The sequence below is a fragment of the Polypterus senegalus genome, chromosome 9 (genome assembly GCF_016835505.1).
Source record: "Polypterus senegalus isolate Bchr_013 chromosome 9, ASM1683550v1, whole genome shotgun sequence".
In the NCBI taxonomy this organism is placed as follows: Eukaryota; Metazoa; Chordata; class Cladistia; order Polypteriformes; family Polypteridae; genus Polypterus; species Polypterus senegalus.
In genome coordinates, this window is record NC_053162.1 from 69,131,169 (window position 1) to 69,154,782 (window position 23,614).

At 38.4% G+C, this 23,614-nt stretch overlaps 1 protein-coding gene across 3 annotated transcripts in view; it reads left to right on the forward strand.

Moving 5' to 3' along the window:
• slc7a6 (solute carrier family 7 member 6) overlaps positions 1–23,614 on the forward strand; it is a 91,686-nt gene that overhangs the window by 57,083 nt on the left and 10,989 nt on the right. For all 3 annotated transcript variants that reach the window (XM_039763200.1, XM_039763201.1, XM_039763199.1), the window contains 2 exons: positions 5,164–5,313; positions 13,965–14,148. In XM_039763200.1, coding sequence (XP_039619134.1) covers positions 5,164–5,313; positions 13,965–14,148 — 334 coding nt within the window. The remainder of the gene's footprint in view (positions 1–5,163; positions 5,314–13,964; positions 14,149–23,614) is intronic.

Below are 23,614 nucleotides of genomic sequence, written 5' to 3' on the forward strand. Positions count from 1 at the left end.
GTTTTCATACAAGGGATGCTATTGGCGGTTGGCTTAAAAGCTACCCAATCAGAGCATGTATTACATATTAACTAAAACTCCTCAATGCTATAAGATATGCTTCAGCGCGGGCTTGTTTGCTTCTCTCTATCTTTCTCACTCTCTGCCTGACGGAGGGGGTGTGAGCAGAGGGGCTGTTTGCACAGAGGACACGGACGCTCTTCTACAAAATGCCACTTTATCGCGGTTATTCTGTATACTTAAAAGCATGTATTGATTTTTTGATTGTTTGCTTTTCTTTGCGAGCTCTCTCACTCTGACATTTTCTGCTCCTGACGGCGCTCCTTTAAAGATAAGATATGTTTGCTTTCTTTTAATTGTGAGAAAGAACTGTCATCTCTTTCTTGTAATGGAGCACAGTTTAAACGTTTGACTAAAGGGTGTTATTTCATGTCTAGAGGGCTCTAATAATGTTAACAGTGTGGGAGAGTTTATAAGGGCTTAAAATATATAAAAATAACCATACAAACATATGGTTTCTACTTCGCGGATTTTCACCTATCGCGGGGGGGTCTGGAACGCAACCCCCGCGATCGAGGAGGGATTACTGTAGTCAGTGTCGGAATATATAAAGTCAGCACTGGAATATATAAAGTCAAAACCTGAATATATGAAGTCAGCGTCGGAATTTATAAAGTCGTTCCTGATTATATAAAGTCAACATCGGAGTATATAAACTCACTCCTGAATATATAAAGTGAAAGTCAAAATCTATTGATTGAAACGACTCTCAACTGAACTAAGTTAAAAAAAAACGTATTCAGAAAAATAAATTAAAAAAACACTGATTGATTAATTTTTTGAAAATGATGCATGTGCCCTGCCCAGGATTGGTTCCTGCCTTGCGCCCAGTGTTGGCTGGGATTGGCTCCAGCAGACCCCCGTGACCCTGTGGTCGGATTCAACGGGTTGGGAAATGGATGGATATTCCAGCTCTGACTTTGTATATTCCGACGATGACTTTATATATTGAAGTTTTGACTTTATACATTCCAGCACTAACTTTATATATTCCGACGCTGACTTTATATGTTCATGTTTTGAATTTATATATTCCAGCGCTGACTTTATATATTCAAGTTTTGACTTTATTTATTCCAACAGTGACTGTATATAATCAAGTTTTGACTTTATATAGTTAAATGTAGTCATCATTGCATAACTTTTTCTTTACCATAGAAATTTAAAGACTAAATTCAACTTCCATTCCTAACAAAGATATTTCTGGTGACTAAATAGAACCGACTTATATCCAAATTCGAGCTATTGAGCTGTCGCCTGAATAAGTCACCCTCGCTTCGCTCTTACTTTTTTACCGTTCATTTAATCATGGCTAGTGGCGGAAAAATTATACAGTGGAAGGAGGATTACACTGAGTATGGCTTTACCAAAACAATTATTGATGGCAAATCGATTATTCATAAAGCTTCAATTGGTGATCTCTTTTTCTGTGTTAACCTCATATTTTTTCATACTTCTTCTCAAACAAAGGGGGTGCGAGGGTAAAATGAATCGGGAAGTGCTGATCAATGTAATCAGTGTACCAGGAAATCATGCATTGACAGAAGTTCCCCTTTGTTTGTAATGCAAAGTGTGATTAAATGCGTTTTTTAAGCGCTATGGAGCACATGCATCGAAGCTTCTCAGCTGTGCTTGTACTAAGAAAAGGAAACATTTTAAAAATAACGTAACACGATTTTCAATGTAACCTTTTGTAAGTAGTGCCTGGAGGATTCAGCGTGGAGAAACTGTAGAGACAGCGTGTGCATTAACTTGTGGATTTTTCTGTGAGTATTTGGTGGCAGCGTCACAAACTCGCTCGTAACACTGCGCTGCGGAGCTCAGCTCAGAGCGAAATGAGGTGAATGGGAGGGGAGATGATGACGTGACTCACCCACCCGCCTTAAACTGTCAATCCCCCACAAACATAGTCTCTCGGAATTTGCATAAGCACAGCCCTTCACCTGCAATTTTAACTTAGTTACAAAGTGATCAAAACTCTTGTTTATATCCTGCGTCCTCTCATTAAACTTGTATCCCCCATTACCCGTGGGCATGACAAACGCCAGCGGCAACCTGTCTATGAACTTAATTTAAACTTTAGGTTTACACATTGCTTTGTTTCCGAAGTAGCAGCACTCATGAATATGGTTGTATATGTCACTCGCTTGCTTCTTATTGTTTCGCTGCCTTCTCAATTATATAATGCATGTTTTCTTCAGCGCTTTTTGGAGCTCTTCCTGGTTTTCTACGTACTGCGTTGACAGTCGGTTCACGTGATTACGTGGGAGGCGTGATGATGTCACACAAAACTCTGCCCCCACCACTTTCGAGCTCAACTCCATTACAGGAAATGGAGAAAAATAGCTTCCAGTTATGACCTTTACGCGTAGAATTTCGAAATGAAACCTGCCCAACTTTTGCAAGGAAGCTGTAAGGAATGAGCCTGCCAAATTTCAGCCTTCTACCTACATGGGAACTTGGAGAATTAGTGATGAGTGAGTGAGTCAGTGAGGGCTTTGCCTTTTATTAGTATAGATTCCAAGATTATGGCTCAACATGTTCATTTTAAAAGCCAAGTGTAATTGACAGATAAATTTCACTGATGATGAGGTTACTAGCACACTTTATTTTAATCAGTTTGTCTTAGATAAAAATGTATTATTCTATGCAACACTTTGGTGCTGTAAAGGCTACTGTTAATGACACCACACTGGATGAATTAAATGTTGATTAATGCAGTTCAAATGAAGCTTAAACGTACATACCAAGGGACATATCATGCCATGATAAAATGTGAGAGATTACTTTGTAGCCTTTCCTATACTAATTAAATAAGTCTTTTTTTTCAGACAATTTACACAATTCTTTTGGCATGATGACCCAAGTTGTGTTTTATTTTTATTACTATTTAGTCTCAATGATGAAGTTAATTAGAAAGGAATTCTAAAAACTCAATCCTAACTCACATCCCCATGTATCAACCCAAGTGAAGTAAATAGTGCATCCCTTTTTTCTAACAGAGCACTAACTCTCAAAAACACCTTGTACAGTGAACCCTCGTTTATCACGGTTAATGCGTTCCAGACTCGACCATGATAAATGAATTTTTGCGAAGTAGGATTCTTTATTTTTAAATCGAATATTTTCGCAGAGTATAGAAAACTTGTTTACGACCTTCTAAATACGTTTTTTAACATTATTAGAGCCCTATAGACATGAAATAACACCCTTTAGTCACCATGACACTCGTATTACCCAATATATTAGACAAAATAAGAGAAAATAAGACATATTAGATGTTACAAATATCATATTACTAGGCTCACCCGCCTTTTAAGGCGACCGACTTTTATCCTCAATTTGTGTGCGCTCCATGTGTACATCAGGCATGTAAGTGTAGGGAATGAGAACATCAAAATGCCCATTCATAACATCTCCCAAAAACATAAGTTTTTTTTATCCCCTCGAGTGCCTGTCCAAAGTCGTACAATGTCAGCCTGAATCTGTACCGTTAAAGATGGAGTTTCACGCACTAAATAAGCTATAGATGAGAATAAGCAAGCACCATCTCCCCTGATATTTACTACGCGGTGAGGTATTTGTACTCCATCAACATTAATTATTTCCAGAGACATAATTTTGTCTATTTTTCCAGCGCATCTCATACAAAAGAAGGGGAACAATGAGAGCACCAGAACTCTGCTCACATCGCGTCGCTTCATACTGCAAGCCGCAAGTAGTAAGTCTGTGATAAGCGGAATACTGCTACACTTTGCACTCACGGGACAGAAGGACAATCCCAACTGCTTTTATATAATAGATAATAGATAGTTTTTACACACAACCACTAACCTATGAAGGCACGACCTCAGTAGGAGATTATTCAGGTGGTGCAGTATCTTCAGCTGGTGCGTCGTTGTCTTCTTCCGCTGAAGGAGTACTAGGAGTAGGCAGTAGGTGTCTGGGTGCACAGCTGAAGAACATCTTGATAGGCAGTTGCTGGCACTGTCTTTTCATATGCGTGAGGAGGCTTTTGTAGGGTATTGCCATCTTAGATCATATCCAAGAGTTTCATCTTCTCCTGGATAGTAAGCATCTTCCTCCAGCGCTTAGTTTTATTGTCCGAAGGCTTAGAAAAGCAGCACGTTTAGGAGCCATCGTGGGGCTTAGATAAAAGTTCTCAGAAAGCGCATGCGTAGTGACATAAGCGTGTATGAGAAAAAATCGTGATAGAGTGATGCCGCAAAAGTCGAAGCGTGATATAGCGAGGGATCACTGTATACTGTTGATGATAACATAAGAAAGGCTGTCAATTCATCTCCCTGTTCTTAACCCACAGGTATGGTTAAAAAAGCAATTTTCACTTATGAGGCATTTCGGAGACAGCCACAGTTAAGGCGTGCCATTAGACCATGAAAGGTTCATTCATTTCAATTCATTTTTATAAAGTATTTTTCACTGAGTGCAGGAGAGCAGTGCGGTGACAAGTTCTCACTGAAAAAGAATCAGTTTTACAATTTACTAAATACAGAAATAGTACACATAAAGACACATTTGTTTAAACATAAGATACAGCAAATTAGTTTGAATCTGATTAAAATAAGTTATAACCAATCTTTATTGCATTATTGTACTATGGCAAGGTGACAACAGATAAGGCAACGATAGAAACTCTGGAAGGTAATGTAAAATACATACTCCATTGCAGAGTGAACAAAAACATTCTCAACCCATATTTATGAACATTCTAATTTCATATTTATAAACTCTAATCTATAGTGTCAGCCATTACAGCAGAACATCTATTTATTATGAAATGTACTCAATATAAAGCCATAATTTTGCTGCTCTTATGAAATTCTCAAACAATGCAGTATACTTGGAGTTTTCTGGATTAGTTTTGACCTTAACACAAAGATAAAATTGTGTTTTGGATGGTGTAAAAATAAAAACAACAACCGAGACCTCCGAGATGAGTGTTTTGTCCAGTAAGCTGTATGCTGTCATTTTTTCATTTCTTATAAGAGATGTGCTCTTATTATGATACTTAGTTTTCTCTAAATATAAATCTAAAGGTGCTCATTCTCTTAGATTGGCTTATATTTATTTATTATTTTTCAGTGTGCCATGGCTCTGATGTATCTTTCAGTGGAGGATGTCTTTCAGTTAATCAATTACTACAGCTTTAGCTACTGGTTTTTTGTGGGTCTGTCAATTGCAGGACAGATCTATCTTCGTTTTAAAGAACCAGACCGACCCCGGCCTGTCAAGGTAAGATTCCAGTATTCAAAGTAAAACGACAAATGAAATGTATATGTAAAACTGACAACATTTAAACTAAAAAAAATACAATTATGCTCACTTCTGCATCTTTATTCAAGTATAAATCTGCTGAGGAATCACTATATCTGCAATGATGACTAAGATTAACAATAGGAGTGCTTGTTTTATTCTTCACTTTCGCTTGCATTTGTATTTGTTTCTTTCTTGTAAACTTGCTTATATTTTAGAATTTTTGTAATTTAGTAGTAGTTGTGATTATTTGTAAACTAATCAACCTTACAATTTCCAACATACTGGGTATCCTTTCCATTAAAAGTGCCTTTGTTTGTTCCATAAACCTGCATTTTATGGTTTCAGTTAGTAACAGCAACATTTGTTTGTACAACACATTTTTATAAAATATTTTATTTGTTTGTCACTTGGCTCAGTAAAGCATGTTATGACCATCTGTATATTAGATTTCTTACCTGCTTTTTCATTTTAGAATATAAACTATAAAGTGCAGTTGTCTGCTGTCTTGAACAAAGGATTTCAGTACATGTTAGCACAACATTCTCAACCCTCCTTAATTCAGTTCAGAGTTGTGTGGAGCTAGATGTTTCCTGTTGCAGTCCACTTGTCTTATCATGTTGAGCAATGGAAGGAGACTCCCAAACCCTACTTTGCACAAGGAATAACATTGAATCTATAAGAGGCATGCTTCTTTATGTAGAACGTCAGTCTGACTACCTCCCAGACATGCCTCCCTTATTAAAGTATTCTATTATTGACACAGTTCTGGACAGGGTGTCAGTCCTATCACAGGGCCCATTCACATCTACACCTACACTTCACTCACACAGGGTCACTTTGGAATTCCTAATTAACCTAAACTCATGTCTTTTGGGATATGGATGACAAAGTGGAGAAAAACCCAAACTGGTATAGGGTGAACATGTACACTACACAAAGACAATAACCAAGATTGGCACTCCAACCCAGGATGCAGGGTACATGAAGCAGCAGCGCTATCTAACCCCTATGTCATAATCCTACTAATGCTAATTTAAAATTTTGCATGTAAGAGCCAGATAAGTTCTGTTTACTTTGTCGTCTTTTTTTGGCCTTCTTCCCATCATTTCCCCCTCTCCTGTTCTGAAGGGAAATGTGCAATAAATAAAGTTTTTGTGATGTTTACATAAAAACAATTAGGAGAATACCAAATTCAAAAAGGCAAACCTTTTTAGTACACTGTAAAATATTGTACACATGTAACCTCTGCATTAGTGCATTTTAATGCAACATATTTTATTGTATTGTAGATTTAATTTTAAATGGATAAATTTGCCCTTTTTGACCAGCAATCTATGCTCAATAACCCTTAATAACAAAGTGAAAAAATGTTTTCAGAATAGATTCCAGTTGTTTTTTTAAATCAAAAACTATAATCTGTCATTCTTATAACTACTTGGCCCCTTTGTAGAAGCCCCTTTAGCAACAAGCTTTAGCTTCAAGTCTTTTTGTGTAAGTATCTACAAGCACCTGAATTTGGACAATTTGGTCTATTCTTCCTGGCAAATCCTCTTAAACGATGTTAGATTTGATGGGAATAATCTGTAAAATGCCATCTTCAGCACTCTACACAGATGTTCTATGGGGTTTAAGTCTGAGCTGTGGCAGGAACATTCAGGGACAGTCAGAGACATGTCCTGAAGCCATTCCAGCATAGTCTTGACTGTATGCTTTCTGGTCATTGTTTGAAGGTGACCTGTTGCCCCATTCAGAGGTCCCACACTCTCTGAAACAGGTTTTCTTCAAGGACCACTCTGAATTTGGGTGTCTTCATCCTTCCTTTAATTCTGACCAGTCTTCTTGTCCTGGCTGCTGAGAAGAACCCCATGGTATGATGTTGCCGCTATCATACCTCACTGTAGGGTTGATATTAGGCCGGTGATGCACAGTGCCTGATTTTTGCCAGGCATAGTATTTAAAGTTCTCCCAAAAAGTTCAAAGTTTGTCTCATCAAACCAGAGTTCTTTAAATGTCATTTGTCAGGCTACAAGTGGGTTGTCATGTGCCTTCAACTTGAATAGTTTTCATCTAGAAACTCTAATATAAATGCCTGATTGATGGAGTGCTGCTGAGATGGCTGCCCTTCCAACAGGTTCTCCTAGCTTAGTAGAAGACATCTTAAGCTCTGATAGAGTAACCATTGGGTTCTTGTTCACCTACCAAACCAAGGCCCTTCATTTTCACTCACTCAGTTTGATCAGATGTCTTACTCTAGGAAGAGTCTTGGTCCTTCCACTCTTTTTCCATTTAGCATTTATTTATGTTGTTGTGCTTCTGGCAACACTTGAAACTTTTTTCAATGTATCTGCGATAACTTCTATAAATTGGGCTCACGCGACATCTTTGCTGTACGTTGGGTTTACGTTCAAGCCATTTTTCTTCATAAGAATTATTTTGGACTTGAATTTAGTGAAGGGAAGTTCTTCTTTTGCAATATTGTAGGCAACGTTAAACTTAATTATCATCTCGCCTCGCCTGATGATCTGTTTGTTGCTGCCTGCGCTGAAAGGCAGCGGGGAGAGGGACACTTGAGCAGTGCATTTATCGCGGCATGTAATGTGTTTTATAGATGCATTGTGCTTTTTCAGCGTTTCAATTCTAAATGTATTAGAATCAGTCACAAATGCACTACTGCCGGCCATGGTCTTCCCACACTCTTTACAGTAAATACAGTGCATTATATTATCGGCTTTACTGTATCTTAGCTAAGGAAACTGGTCAAGCCACTCTTTTCGAAATGTATACACTTTACCCCTTTTAATTTCAGTGGGCTCGGACTCGATCGTATGTGGCTCATTATCTAATGCCATCTCCGGACCACGGCTTGCTATAACTTGGGAGGTTGATGGCTCCGTGTCAGAGCATTGGTTATGATTTTCGGACGGATCAGGCCCTAACTTAACATTCTTAACAAAAAAGCTGTCAATCGTTCTTTTCATCTTCTCTCATAATCTGCGGCTACATCCACTGTTTACCTGATGGGCTACTCACCTCTCTCTGTCTGACTGCATCACATGCATTTTCAAACGTACATACACGTACAGGAATATCTGGACCACGGCCAATCGGGGGGGGGCGGGATCCGCCCTTCACTATCTCTGATTGGTTTAGACCACGATATGGGCCTAATGTGTGTCTGTTATTGAACAACAGGGAGACTTTAAGAGTCACGGAGTTTCGTTTTTTTTCCCCCCTCGAATGGCTGGTCGCACCGGTGCAACCTTTGATTTTTTTTAGTCGCACCATTGAGAAATTTGGTCGCACTCTAGAGCCCTGTCACAATTTTATCACAGAGGTCTACTGGGGATTCCTTTGCGTTTATAGATTAGTTTTTATCCTGACATGCAATGTGAATTGTTGGACATTGTATGGTTTAGAGATGTATGTGCCTTTTAAAAATGTGCAGTCGTTTCATTTTGCCACAGTGCTAGATAAATCTTAAGAACAATTAAAGTAAACTGGATGCACCTTACAATAATTTAGAGTTCCCATGCTCAATAAAATTCCAAAATAAACAACTGATAGAGAGCAAAAAAATAAATAAACAAGGTAACATTAGATACAAAGTAATATTCATCTAAAACAAAGAAATAAAAGGTAAATACAGGAAACAAAAAGCATTGAATAGTATAAATAACAATTAACTAGAATTGTAGAAATGAGAGATTTCACTTTTAATTTTTTAATAAATTTACAAACCTTTCTGAAAACATGTTTTTACTTTTTCATTATGTGTTGTCTGCGGTGGGCTGGCACCCTGCCCGGGGTTTGTTTCCTGCCTTTCGCCCTTTGTTGGCTGAGATTGGTTCAGCAGACCCCCGTGACCCTGTAGTTAAGATATAGCGGGTTGGATAATGGATGGATGAATTATGTGTTGTTCAGTGTTGATTGATGGGCAAAAATAGCAAATTTATTTATTTAAAATTAAATCTGCAACACTACAAAGTGTGCAGAAAGTAAAGGGGTCTGAATACTATCTAGATCCACTGTACAGGTGCTGGTCATAAAATTAGAATATCATGACAAAGTTGATTTATTTCAGTAATTCCATTCAAAAGTGAAACTTTTATATTAGATTCATTCATTACACACAGACTGATGTATTTCAAATGCTTATTTCTTTTAATTTTGATGATTATAACTGACAACTAATGAAAGTCCCAAATTCAGTATCTTGGAAAATTAGAATATTGTGAAAAGGTTCAATATTGAAGACACCTGGTGTCATCCTCTAATCAGCTAATTAACTCAAAACAAACTGCAAAAGCCTTTAAATGGTCTCTCAGTCTAGTTCTGTAGGCTACACAATCATGGGGAAGACTGCTGACTTGACAGTTGTCCAAAAGACGACCATTGACACCTTGCACAAGGAGGGCAAGGCACAAAAGGTCATTGCTAAAGAGGCTGGCTGTTCACAGAGCTCTGTGTCCAAGCACATTAATAAAGAGGCGAAGGGAAGATGTGGTAGAAAAAAGTGTACAAGCAATAGGGATAACCGCACCCTGGAGAGGATTGTGAAACAAAACCCATTCAAAACTGTGGGGGAGATTCACAAAGAGTGGACTGCAGCTGGAGTCGGTGCTTCAAGAACCACCATGCACAGACGTATGCAAGACATGGGTTTCAGCTGTCGCATTCCTTGTGTCAAGCCACTCTTGAATAAGAGACAGCGTCAGAAGCGTCTCGCCTGGGCTAAAGACATAAAGGACTGGACTGCTGCTGAGTGGTCCAAAGTTATGTTCTCTGATGAAAGTAAATTTTGCATTTCCTTTGGAAATCAAGGTCCCAGAGTCTGGAGGAAGAGAGGAGAGGCACAAAATCCACATTGCTTGAGGTCCAGTGTAAAGTTTCCACAGTCAGTGATGGTTTGGGGTGCCATGTCATCAGGTGGTGTAGGTCCATTGTGTTTTCTGAGGTCCAAGGTCAATGCAGCCATCCACCAGGAAGTTTTAGAGCACTTTATGCTTCCTGCTGCTGACGAACTTTATGGAGATGCAGATTTCATTTTCCAACAGGACCTGGCACCTGCACACAGTGCCAAAGCTACCAGTACCTGGTTTAAGGACCATGGTATCCCTGTTCTTGATTGGCCAGCAAACTCGCCTGACCTTAACCCCATAGAAAATCTATGGGGTATTGTGAAGAGGAAGATGCAATATGCCAGACCCAACAATTCAGAAGAGCTGAAGGCCACTATCAGAGCAACATGGGCTCTCATAACACCTGAGCAGTGCCACCAACTGATTGACTCCATGCCACGCTGCATTGCTGCAGTAATCCAGGCCAAAGGAGCCCCAACTAAATATTGAGTGCTGTACATGCTCATACTTTTCATGTTCATACCTTTCAGTTGGCCAACATTTCTAAAAATCCTTTTTTTGCATTGGTCTTAATTGATATTCTAATTTTCCGAGATACTGAATTTGGGACTTTCATTAGTTGTCAGTTATAATCATCAAAATTAAAAGAAATAAACATTTGAAATACATCAGTCTGTGTGTAATGAATGAATCTAATATACAAGTTTCACTTTTGAATGGAATTACTGAAATAAATCAACTTTGTCATGATATTCTAATTTTATGACCAGCACATGTACAGTGGATCTAGATAGTATTCAGACCCCTTTACTTTCTGCACACTTTGTAGTGTTGCAGATTTAATTTTAAATAAATACATTTTGCTATTTTTGCCCATCAATCAACACTGAACAACACATAATTCATCCATCCATTATCCAACCCGCTATATCCTAACTACAGGGTCACGGGGGTCTGCTGAACCAATCTCAGCCAACAAAGGGCGAAAGGCAGGAAACAAACCCCGGGCAGGGCGCCAGCCCACCGCAGACAACACATAATGAAAAAGTAAAAACATGCTTTCAGAAAGGTTTGTAAATTTATTAAAAAATAAAAAGTGAAATCTCTCATTTCTATAATTCTAGTTAATTGTTATTTATACTATTCAATGCTTTCAATGAAATAAACATCTGAAATACATCAGTATGTGTGTAATGAATGAATCTAATATACAGGTTTCACTTTTTGAATGGAATTACTGAAATAAATAAAACTTTGTCATGATATTCTAATTTTATGACCAGCACCTGTAGATGAATTGATTTCTTTGGAATGAAAATTTTAAACAGTTAAGAAGTATTATTTAGTTTGTTACAGGTAGAATTAATAGAAGAGGTAATGTATGAATAACATGTCTTCAGAATTTTATGAAACAGTAATACAATAAACTTGCATTATGACGTGCAATAGGCACACAAATGTAGTACATTTACATCCTGAGTCTTCTGATGATTTTGCTTGGCAGTGGCAGGCACTGTGAGCAAGTGAGAATGAACCAGTACTTGTATCAGTTCAAGAGAAGTGGACATCTGCAGTCTAATATATTTGAGTAGGAGAGTGTTTAAGATCGTTTTGATTGATGTGGGGCATCTTTATTAATTATATTAACCCTTTTTTGTTTTAAACATATGTACAATATTACTGATATCTAATAAAACAATCTGAATTTTCAGTTATACCATGATATGGATTTAGCTCATACCCTCTCTTTTTCTGAATTTTCTTTACTTTGTCAATAACTCTCCAACTCCAACATTTAGGCACCAGTTCATACATTTAGATCCACAAGGTTCAGTGACTGTAATGCTCCCTTCTCTCACATCCATGCTAAAGATATAAATAAACAACAGTTGTACTAGCATTCTGATGTACGTGTACTATATCAAGCTAAGACTCATGACCACATCACCCTTGTCATCTCTCTCTCACTCTGTGTGTGTGTGTGTGTGTGTGTGTGTATATATATGTATGTAGGTATTTGTGTGTGTGTGTATATTGTGATTCAGACTACAAATGCTATGAGTGTAATTACCCCGATCTACATGCAGTCAAATAAATGAACCACACGCCGTGGCGCAACGTAAAGAGGCTTCGCCTCTGACGCCGACATCCGAGGTTCGATCCCTGAGAGCAGGTGCAGTGAGTGTGTATGCCTGATAAGCCCAGAATTAGGGCAAAACACGTGTCAAGTACTCTTTGCATTATTTGACAGTAAAACTATGCAACATGTGTGTGTGTGTGTGTGTGTGTGTGTGTGTATATGTGTATATATAAACTGCTCAAAAAAATTAAAGGAACACTTTGAAAACACATCAGATCTCAATGGGAAAAAGAAATCCTCACGAATATCTATACTGATATAGACTGGGTAATGTGTTAGGAACGAAAGGATACCACATCGTTTGATGGAAATGAAAATGATCAACCTACAGAGCCCTGAATTCAGACGCCCCAAAAATCAGAGTGAAAAAATTATGTGGCAGGCTAGTCCATTTTGCCAAAATTTAATTGCAGCAACTCAAAATCTGTAGCGTCCAGGTATCACCTCATGCTACCAGTAGTGACACTGACTGTAGCCAAATGCAAAACTAGTGAAGAAACAGTCAGAAAAGATTGTGAGGGAAAATTGTCAGTGGCCTCCACCTGTTAAACCATTCCTGTTTTGGGGGTCATCTCATTGTTGCCCCTCTAGTGCATCTGTTGTTAATTTCATTAACACCACAGCAGCTGAAACTGATTAACAACCCCCTCTGCTACTTAACTGACCAGATTAATATCCCATAAGTTTCATTGACTTTATGCTATACTCTGATTAAAAAGTGTTCCTTTAATTCTTTTGAGCAGTATATAATATATATATATACTGTACACACACACAGATATACATCTCTATTCAAAATATTGTTTTGTCTGCTTTCCATCTGACTTTACAGATGTGCACTGATTACAAATTATTTACTTTCTCCCTGACAGATGACAAGAAGAACTTGTTAAATTAGAATGAAATGTTTTTAAACTGTTAACTTATCAGTGTGCCAAAGCTTAACGCAGTATTCATTTTACCTAATAGTCATTTTTCATAGCCTTCTCACTAAATGTCTGGTTAGTTGCAGTGTTAGATCATTAATTACAACTGTTTCTGTGTCAGTTTTTTGGAAATTACTAATATTACTAGCACTTAAAATGTAACCTTCTACCCTATTTTTTGAATGCTCAGGACCTGGATTTAGCAAAAATTTTATCTTTATTTGTATCATTCCTAACAATATCAAATGATAAATATTTTGAGGGCTAGATTGCATTCAGCTGTGTTTTCAACTGTTTATACATTTCTTGTTCATTTTAATATCAGTTTGTGGTTTCCATGCATCTTGTTTAAGTGGTGTTGGGCATTTAAAACTCTTTTCAAAGTATGCTATTGTACTTGATATTATTTTTTATGATGCAAAGATCCATAACAGCTTCTCTTTGTGCATTGTAGTTAGCATTACAAATTTCTTTTTTTGTAAGTATTGCATTGGAAAAGTTAAGAATAAGATAAGAAGAGGTTTTTAATATAATTCTAGTGCTATTGCCCAATTCTTATTTTTAATTCATTTTCACAGTGATGCAGCACAGTCGTATAACAAGAATATGCTTTTGGGTCAGTGTTTAATTTCAGATGATGCAGTAGTTGGTCCTTTGTTTAGTTTTCTTGTTCTGATTTTTTTTTTTTTTCCCTTTCTACAGCTTAGCCTCTTCTTTCCCATTACCTTCTGCCTCTGCACCGTGTTTTTGATTGCTGTACCATTATACAGTGACACTATAAACTCCCTAATTGGAATTGGAATAGCATTGTCAGGAGTACCTGTCTACTTGCTGGGAATTCACCTCCCTGAGTCTAGACGTCCTCCAATCATTGGCAGAATGCTCCGTAAGTAATTACTAATTTTCAGTCTAGGTCATGCTTAGAATTGTTTATGTAAACTTCAGTTCAAATGATCTAGCAACTTTACATTTTTAGAAGACAACTGTCTTCATGTCCAGGGTTGTTTCTTACCTTGTGTCCAATGCTGCCAGAATACCTTGCACCCCCACAAATTTCAGATCAATTGAACATCGAGAATGTTTTGTTATGTTACAAGTAAAATAGGTTTTTATAATGCAGCACTTCTTTGTTTAATTTTATTAAATTTATTTTTACTGTTTGCTTATCTGTCCTGTAAAGGAAAACCATCACATTTTTCTGTCATTTAGTAGAAAAAATGACCCTTTCATGTAGTTTGAAATGATGCAGCTTTTTGTTATAAATTGACAAAAAATAAATAAGTAGATATATAAAAGCACATCAGTGACTTCACTGTTCTAGCATTGCTCTGATAGAAAAACTTCAAAACCCAAGAATATACACAGTGGTTAGATGTTGGACTGGCCACTAGTTAGACCTTTCTGGGAGTATAGTGAACACCAGTTTTTACAAGTAGAAAGTGTTTATAGTTACTATTATATGTGAATGCAACATTCCTGTCAGTGGAGCTATACGGCATTAAATAGAGCAGCCACTTAAAGCACGAATCAGTTAGGAACCTGCCTTTCTCTCTGCTGCAGGGGAGAGATCAGAAAGCCAGGCACAGTTTGTGTCTCCTAGTTCCCAGAAGTGTGTAAGCAAAACAGTAATGGAGTTCTGCAAAATAGACTATGTTTGAAAATGTAAAGGACACTCTGTCTCTTACTATAAAGAATCATTTCTGACAATAGACACAGTCCAACAAATAAAGATATGAATAATGAACAGTGTTCTCCCTAGCATCTTTTAGCTAATTTAGTTGAATGCCCAGCTGTCATCTCGCATGACATTGTGAGATGACAGCCGCAAATCTACAGACACAGGCAGATCTAATGATCTGAATAGATGGCAAGGGACGAGCAGGCAATATTTTAAAAGCAAAATCGCAAGTGGTGAGAGGAGAGGCGCGGGACGGGATGTTGCCAATCACTCGATTCTAAAGCTAATAGCAGGGAGTTCACAAGCAAAGAGTATGGGGAGGTGGACTTTCGAGAGAGGGGTGTACATGGCAATAGCGGGGGTGGCACAGCTTAATACAGTAGCAAGGAGTATGGAGAAGTGGGCGGGCGAGAGGGGGCTGTACATGCTAATAGCGGGATCGGAGCGGCAGTTCACAAGCAAAGAGGATGTGCGGGCGAGAGGAAGACTAATAAAATAAAAAAAAGGCTAGTGGAACCAGCCTGTCAAATTTCAGAAAAAGGGTGTCAGGAAGTGACATTTCTATTCTCAGTGCCAGTGCAGTCTGTGTAGTGCTGCTAAGTATACAGCTGCTCTCTTCTTGTTCAGTACATAGCAAACCAATATATATACAGTTCTTTAAGCAATTAGGTTTGCTCTGTGTGCAAAAATACTTGTAGCACTCAATATGGTTTCTGTTAAAGTGACCCCATCTGCCGTTCTTATATTTGCTCATATTTGGACCTGTGTCCATATTACAAAAAGTGTGCAGAAACCCATGCAGCACATACAGCACATACTGTGTCCTGAGCAAAAGTTTTGTCACTGAATTGTTGTGGATTTTGTTAAATTGATCCATCTGCCATTCCATTTTTGTTCATATCTTGCCCTGCCCTAGTGCAAGTGTGCATTGAATATCCAACAGGCTCTCACTTTCCCACTCAAAAGTCTTATTCATAGGTACTTTTAATTTTTTACAAAAATTTTTACAAACATTTTACCAACATGAGCAAAAAAAAAAGAAAACCACACTGCTCAGTTACTTCAGAAAAGAGACACCACAAACTAATGAAGGTGCGGCATCAACTCTTGATGTGGCGATTTCAGACAAAAACATTGCAAAGGCTGGTCCATCAGGGGAAATCTCTTCAGCACACACTCTGCCAATTGATAAATCTAAGCACTGCTTATCTGGCATAAACATACAATGGTTTAAAGATTTTGATTGTCTAATGGTCCAAGAAAATGGTATGTGGTGCTCATTATGCATGAAATATTCAAACAAACATCCCCCAAGGAGGGAGTTACCTTGGGTAAACGTGCCATGCACAAGAATTCAAAAAGAAAGCTTGCTGGACCATAAAAAAGTAAAACGCACATTGAGTCTTCTGCTGACTTTTTAGGAAAGCGTGTACTAGATCTGGTTGGACTAGGGTCAGATGGAATGGCTGTTATGATTGGGAAACAGAAAGGTGTGGCAAAACTGCTTAAAGATAAAACATCTGGACTCTTGGTCAACTGCCACTGTGTAAACCACCGATTGGCCCTTGCAAGTATCCAGGCAACAGCTGCTGTACCTTATTTAATAAAACTGAATGACATCTTAAGGCAGCTGTTCTAGTTCCTCCAAAATTCTTCAGTTAGGATGGTTGGTTTAAAGGAAATTCAAAATATTCTGAACATTCCCCAGATTAAGCTGAAAATGGCCCGTGACACTAGATGGTTGTCTCATGACTTTGTAGTACAGTCACTACGACAGTGTATGATGAGTGTCACAGCTGTGCTGGAAAGAGAGGCCACTCAACGACAGGACATCACAGCTGAAGGATTAAGCAAATGTATTAAAACTTACAATTTTGTTTTCTCTCTGATGATGCTTTCAGACATATTATCTTTGTTGTCCAACTTATCTAAGGATTGGCAAAGGCAAGATGTCAATCTTATCAAAATTGCCAATTTTGCTTGCCACAAAATTGTCCATCATGCAGTTGAAAGCCTCTCATGTGAGATATTTTCAAAGCCTTCATCATTGTCTAACAGAAGAATGGTCAGATCTCTGCATCGTTTATACAAAGAGTGATGTTATGTCTTTCAAAATTGCAGTATATGATAATACCTAGAGACAGTTGTCAAACACCTAGATGCAAGATTCCTTGACATGCCAATTATTTTCAGCTTTTCAAAAGTTTTCAGTGCAGAAACTCTGCTCTGAAATTCATTTTGATCATTACTCCAAAAATGGTAGCCCTCCAGTTTTAAAATATGAAAGTAGCAGGCAAGAATGGACAGTTGCATCAAAAATGATCAGAAGTCAATCATACAAAGATTTCGGTCCAAAACAGATTTTACTATAATGGCAACAACATCAGAGCTCAAATAGTCGTTTCCAAATTTAGCTAAACTAGCTCATATTGGGCTAGTGATCCCAGTGAGCACAGCTTAATGTGAAAGGGGGTTACATTCCGTGTTGTTAAGGTTGCAGGATCCTGAATTGGATACTTCTTAAATTTTATAAAAATATTCTGGCAAGAGTGAAAAACTGTCAAACCTTAAAAAAGGAAGTCATATTGAGCATTAGAAAATAATCTATACTAATAAAATGCAAAGCCCTCACTCACTCATTCACTGATTCACTCATCACTAATTCTCCAACTTCCCATGTTGGTGGAAGGCTAAAATTTGGCAGGCTCATTCCTTACAGCTTACTTAAAAAAGTTAGGCAGGTTTCATTTTGAAATTCTACACGTAACGGTCATAACTGGAACCTCTTTTGTCCATATACTGTACACGGCCATAGCCTGCAGCTCGGTCGCCGTGTGAAGCGGAGTTGCATCTCGCATCATCACGCCTCCCACGTAATTGAGTGCCTGCCCATATAAGGTAAATATTCGTGGGTGGAGGACTGCTTAGCATGTTCATAAGGGCAGCTACTGCGGAAACCCTCCCTCAGCGAAAGTGTGAGAGAAACTTTTATGTGCCGGGTCTGAGCTAAAATTAAATAAAGCCGTGGACATCGCAAGATCGCACAAGATATTCGCGAGATACAAGTTTAATGAGAAGACGCAGGGTATAAAGCCTCGATGCTAAAGACCTGGCGAAGTCATGGAGAACATGGAAGGACGAGTTCACATTATACACAAAACTTGCAATGCCGGAGGCAGAGGAAAACACTAAGGTCAGATTATTCCGTTATCTTATTGGAGAGAGCGGCAGAGAATTGTGTCAGGCGCTGATCGGTGATGTAAGACCTGATGAGTTAACCATGAGCTTGAGTGGTGGGCCGTCAGGGCCTGCAAGACCTTCTCTGCTGGCCTAAAAAAATATCTGAATCACAAACTGATGTTAATTATATTTTGTCCATGAATACATATTAAATAATTACAAATAGTCTGTCCGCTTCCTTTCATAGCTTTTCCGATGGTTGTGCTGCTTCCAGACATGTATTTTTGTATTAAAGCATTTAACCAATCACATTTCAGCCATCATTTGTTGCCAGGCAGAGAGGCCTTCACAATCCGTTCTGCAGGCCCTCTAACACAGAATAAATGTCGATTAAACTGTTGCTTCTACCAATCAGATTTTGAGTTGGTGTCAGTAGGGCCCTCTAGCAGGCGTACGGCAACATCACTGTATTCAGACCCATTGATTGGATAGAAGCCGATATGAGGAACTCTACGAGGCCACTGAACGCACCGCAGGCGCTCCGAGTGCAAGATCCTCGCACACACTACCACCAACTCCATTTCAGGATTCTGGACAATATTATTTGCCAGACACAGACCAGATTTCAAGACCAGGAAAAACTGATGTTTGTCACGCTTCTCGACCCCCAGAAGTTTTGGGAATACAAGAAAAATTTCCCGCATGCAGCCTTCTCCAGTTTAACACAAGAGCCAAAGAGCAGTTTTTGATCTGGACTGTAATGTATGCCATGGATGATTTTGCAGGAAAATCTGCCACTGATCTCCTTGACTTTCTTCATCAGAAAAATCTGAATGAGAGCATGGGGCAGCTGTTCTCATTGGTATATTTGGCGGTGACCATTCCTGTGTACACTGCTTCTGTCGAACGGACATTTTCAGCCCTAAAGTGAATTAAAACTTATGCCAGAAATACGACAGGGCAGGTTCGACTTTCAGCATTAGCTTCGATGGCGATAGAAAGGGACTTTTTGATTGAAGTGAAGCGCACGGATAATCTGTACGACAGAGTAATTGAACTGTTTTTGAGGAAGGAGAGGAGGATGGATTTTGTTTACAGATAATCTGAATTTTTGGTGAGTAAATTGTTGCGATTTTCCTAAATAATATTGCAAGTTTATGAGTTATTATTTATGTTTTTTATTTGTGTCGTGGCTGTAGCTGCAGTAGAAAGGAACTTGTTCACCCCTGGTTTGTCTGTTCAAAAAAGGCATTTATTGTGGCTACAGGAGTTATCTATCTGAGATGCAGCGGCTCTTTATACTGTATTTCTGCATATTAAGATGGTTTTTATAACCATAAATTAGTTTTTGAGGGGCGGGTTGATTCAGACGGAGCACTACTGAAGACCTAATTGTGAAATGCACGGTCCGCCACTGGACCAGATGATGCGTAAATTTGATGAACATTACAACCCGAAAATAAACTAAACTGTAGAGAGGTTCAGATTATACTTCTCCCAATGCGTCTCTCTAAATCCTCCTATTATCATAAGGCTTAACAATCTTATTGTTACACTTTCTACGTGCACCAAACCGTCCTTATTACGAAGTCTTCCTTGCTTTACCGCTGGCCGCTTCTTTACATTTACCTTCCTAGCTCTTTATTTAAACAGTTTTCCTTCTCACTTTTCCGCTCCTTCGCTGTCTTCTCCCTTTTCGTTCAAAATACGTGCCTCCTTGCCTTTTTACAGTCAGCTCCCCTTACGTCACACCATGGTACGTTTAGCACAAGTTAATACCGGGAATGCCTGTTAAACATCTTACATTCACGAGTAGCGATTTGCATAGTGAATGCTTCGATGAATGAATCCTGTTGTCTTTACAACGGTTGACAAACACGGAATGTAACTCATAACAACACATCCTCCAAATGCGAACCTGATTGAAAGAAATAATGATAATCAAATCCTTGATGAGAGTAACACTCATGACAGTGACAAAACAATTACATTGACAATCAGGTTATGTTATTTTTAAAATGTTTCCTTTTCTTGTTCATAACTTCTTTAACACACTACTTTTCCGCTGTGAATTAACTAATAAAAATAGTGCACATTTAATTTTCCCCACCACCAAATTTCCCCGTCTCACCCCACCCGGCTACTTTTTCATGCCACCCGGCTGGAAAAAAATTCTGGGGAGAACACTGATGAATTAAAAGTTTGAAAATGAAAAGCGATGTGTGAATTAAATACCATGTTATTTCTTAAGGCCAATTAATACTGAGTAGGGTTGAAAAATAAATGAAATTGTAATCTAAAAAACAATTGTTGCTGCATAGCAGTGTCCAGAGTATGGCGAAAATGTGTGGTTTAATTTTTTTTTTTAATTTTGAATATTCATGCTATAATACATATTTGTGAATTTAATCTGTAAGACATGTTCACTGCTATACATACTGGGCCAATTTACAGATTTGAGGCAGCAGTCTAGCCACTGTGCCACCTTACCACCCACTTTTGTAACAAGGAAAAAATTTGCAATGTACCTCTGTACCTAAATGCATGCTCTTTAGTTTCCAAAGGTGCCAACTATTATACACATATGACCAAAGCCACTAAGTCAAGCAATTTTTAAACTGGTTTAGCAAACTATTTATATCAAAAGATAGTGCCTGAGCATTTGTTGTCAAGTGAGTTTATGTAGTAGACAGCATAATTAAGTAAGAAAACCTAATTCTTAAGTAAGAACGTGGAACTAATAATCACAATCTTTCACCCACCCCCAAACTAATGACTGAAAAACACTTTAGCACTAGAGAATTAATTTGCAAGTTTAACTGCCACATCATCAAAATATGTTTTAAGATCAACTTAAGAGAGGACAGGAAGTCATAAATCCACTTATTAAACTCCACAGGCTATTAAAGGCAGTCTCTGTGGATTGTGGAAGGCTGGAGCCTGGTTGCCTGAGCACAAGCAGCAAATACCCCTGGACAGTCCATTTCAGGACCCACACACACACCCAGTTGTCGATGAATGTTTTATGGATGTGGTCAGAAAACTAGAGCATCTGTAGAAAACCTACACAGATTTTGCAAGAACATTCATGCTCCACATGATCGAGGAGTGAGCTTGGGATTTAGAACACTGAATCTGAGAAGCAGCAGCACTCATACTTTGCTATTTGTGACCCCTAATTGTAGTATCTATACTAATAAAAGGCAAAGCCCTCACTGACTGACTCACTCACTCACTCACTCACTCACTCACTGACTCATCACTAATTCTCCAAGTTCCCGTGTAGGTAGAAGGCTGAAATTTGGCAGGCTCATTCCTTACAGCTTCCTTGCAAAAGTTGGGCAGGTTTCATTTCGAAATTCTACGTGTAATGGTCATAACTGGAAGCTATTTTTCTCCATTTACTGTAATGGAGTTGAGCTCGAAAGCCGTGGGGGGCGGAGTTTCGTGTGACATCATCACGCCTCCCACGTAATCACGTGAACTGACTGTCAACGCAGTGCGTAGAAAACCAGGAAGAGCTCCAAAAAGCGCTGAAGAAAACATGCATTATACAATTAAGAAGGTAGCGAAACAATAAGAAGCGAGCGAATGACATATACAGCCATATTCATGAGTGCTGCTACTTCGGAAACAAAGCAATGTGTAAACCTAAAGTTTAAATTAAGTTCATAGACAGGCTGCCGCTGGCGTTTGTCATGCCCACGGGGAATGCAGGATACAAGTTTAATGAGAGGACGCAGGATATAAACGAGAGTTTTGATCACTTTGTAACTAAGTTAAAATTGCACGTGAAGGGCTGTGCTTATGCAAATTCTGAGAGACTGTGTTAGTGGGGGATTGACAGTTAAGGCGGGTGGGGGAGTCATGTCCTCATCTCCCCTCCCATTCACCTCATTTCGCTCTGAGCTGAGCTCTGCAGCTAACGCACGCAGTGTTACGGAAGCGAGTTTGTGACGCTGCCACCAAATACTCACAGAAAAATCCACAAGTTAATACACACGCTGTCTCTACAGTTTCTCCACACTGAATCCTCCAGGCACTACTTACAAAAGGTTACATTGACAATCATATTACGTTATTTTTAAAATGTTTCCTTTTCTTAGCACAAGCACAGCTGAGAAGCTTTGATGCATTTGCTCCATAACGCGTTAAAAAATCACTCATTTAATCACACTTTGCATTCCAAGCAAAGGGGAACTTCTCTCAATGCGTGATTTCCTGGTACACCGATTACATTGATCAGCACTTCCTGATTCATTTTAACCTCTTGGTTTGAGAAGAAGTATGAAAAAATATATGGTTAACACAGAAAAACAGATCACCAATTGAAGCTTTATGAATAATCGATTCGCCATCAATAATTGTTTTGGTAAAGCCATACTCAGTGTAATCCTCCTTCCATTTTATAATTTTTACGCCACTAGCCATGATTAAATGAACGGTAAAAAAGTAAGAGCGAGCGAGGGTGACTTATTCAGGCAGGCAGGCGACAGCTCAATAGCTCGAATTTGGATATAAGTAGGTTCTATTTAGTCGCCAGAAATATCTTTGTTAGGAATGGAAGTTGAATTTAGTCTTTAAATTTCTATGGTAAAGAAAAAGTTATGCAATGATGACTACATTTAACTATATAAAGTCAAAACTTGATTATATAAAGTCACTGTCAGAATAAATAAAGTCAAAACTTGAATATATAAAGTCAGCGTCGGTATATATAAAGTTAAAACTTGAATATATAAAGTCAGTGCTGGAATATATAAAGTCAAAACCTGAGTATATAAAGACAGCGTTGGAATATTTCGGAATATATAAAGTAAGCGCTAGAATATATAAAGTCAGCGTCGGAATATATAAAGTAAGCGCTGGAATATCCATCCGTTTCCCAACCCGTTGAATCCAACCACAGGGTTACGGGGGTCTGCTGGAGCCAATCCCAGCCAACACTGGGCGCAAGGCAGGAACCAATCCTGGGCAGGGCACATGCATCATTTTCAAAACATTAACCGAACAGTGTTTTTTTAATTTATTTTCAAGTTTTGACTTTATATATTCTGACACCGACTTTATATATTCACAAAATTAATTTATTTGCCTGTTTGGCACCCCATAGTATATGTGTGTGTGTGTGTGTGTATATATGTACACATGTATGTGTGTGTATATATATATATATATATATATATATATATATATATATATATATATATATATATATATATACACTCACCTGAAGGATTATTAGGAACACCATACTAATACGGTGTTTGACCCCTTTCGCCTTCAGAACTGCCTTAATTCTACATGGCATTGATTCAACAAGGTGCTGAAAGCATTCTTTAGAAATGTTGGCCCATATTGATAGGATAGCATCTTGCAGTTGATGGAGATTTGTGGGATGCATCCAGGGCACGAGCTCCCGTTCCACCACATCCCAAAGATGCTCTATTGGGTTGAGATCTGGTGACTGTGGGGGCCATTTTATTACAGTGAA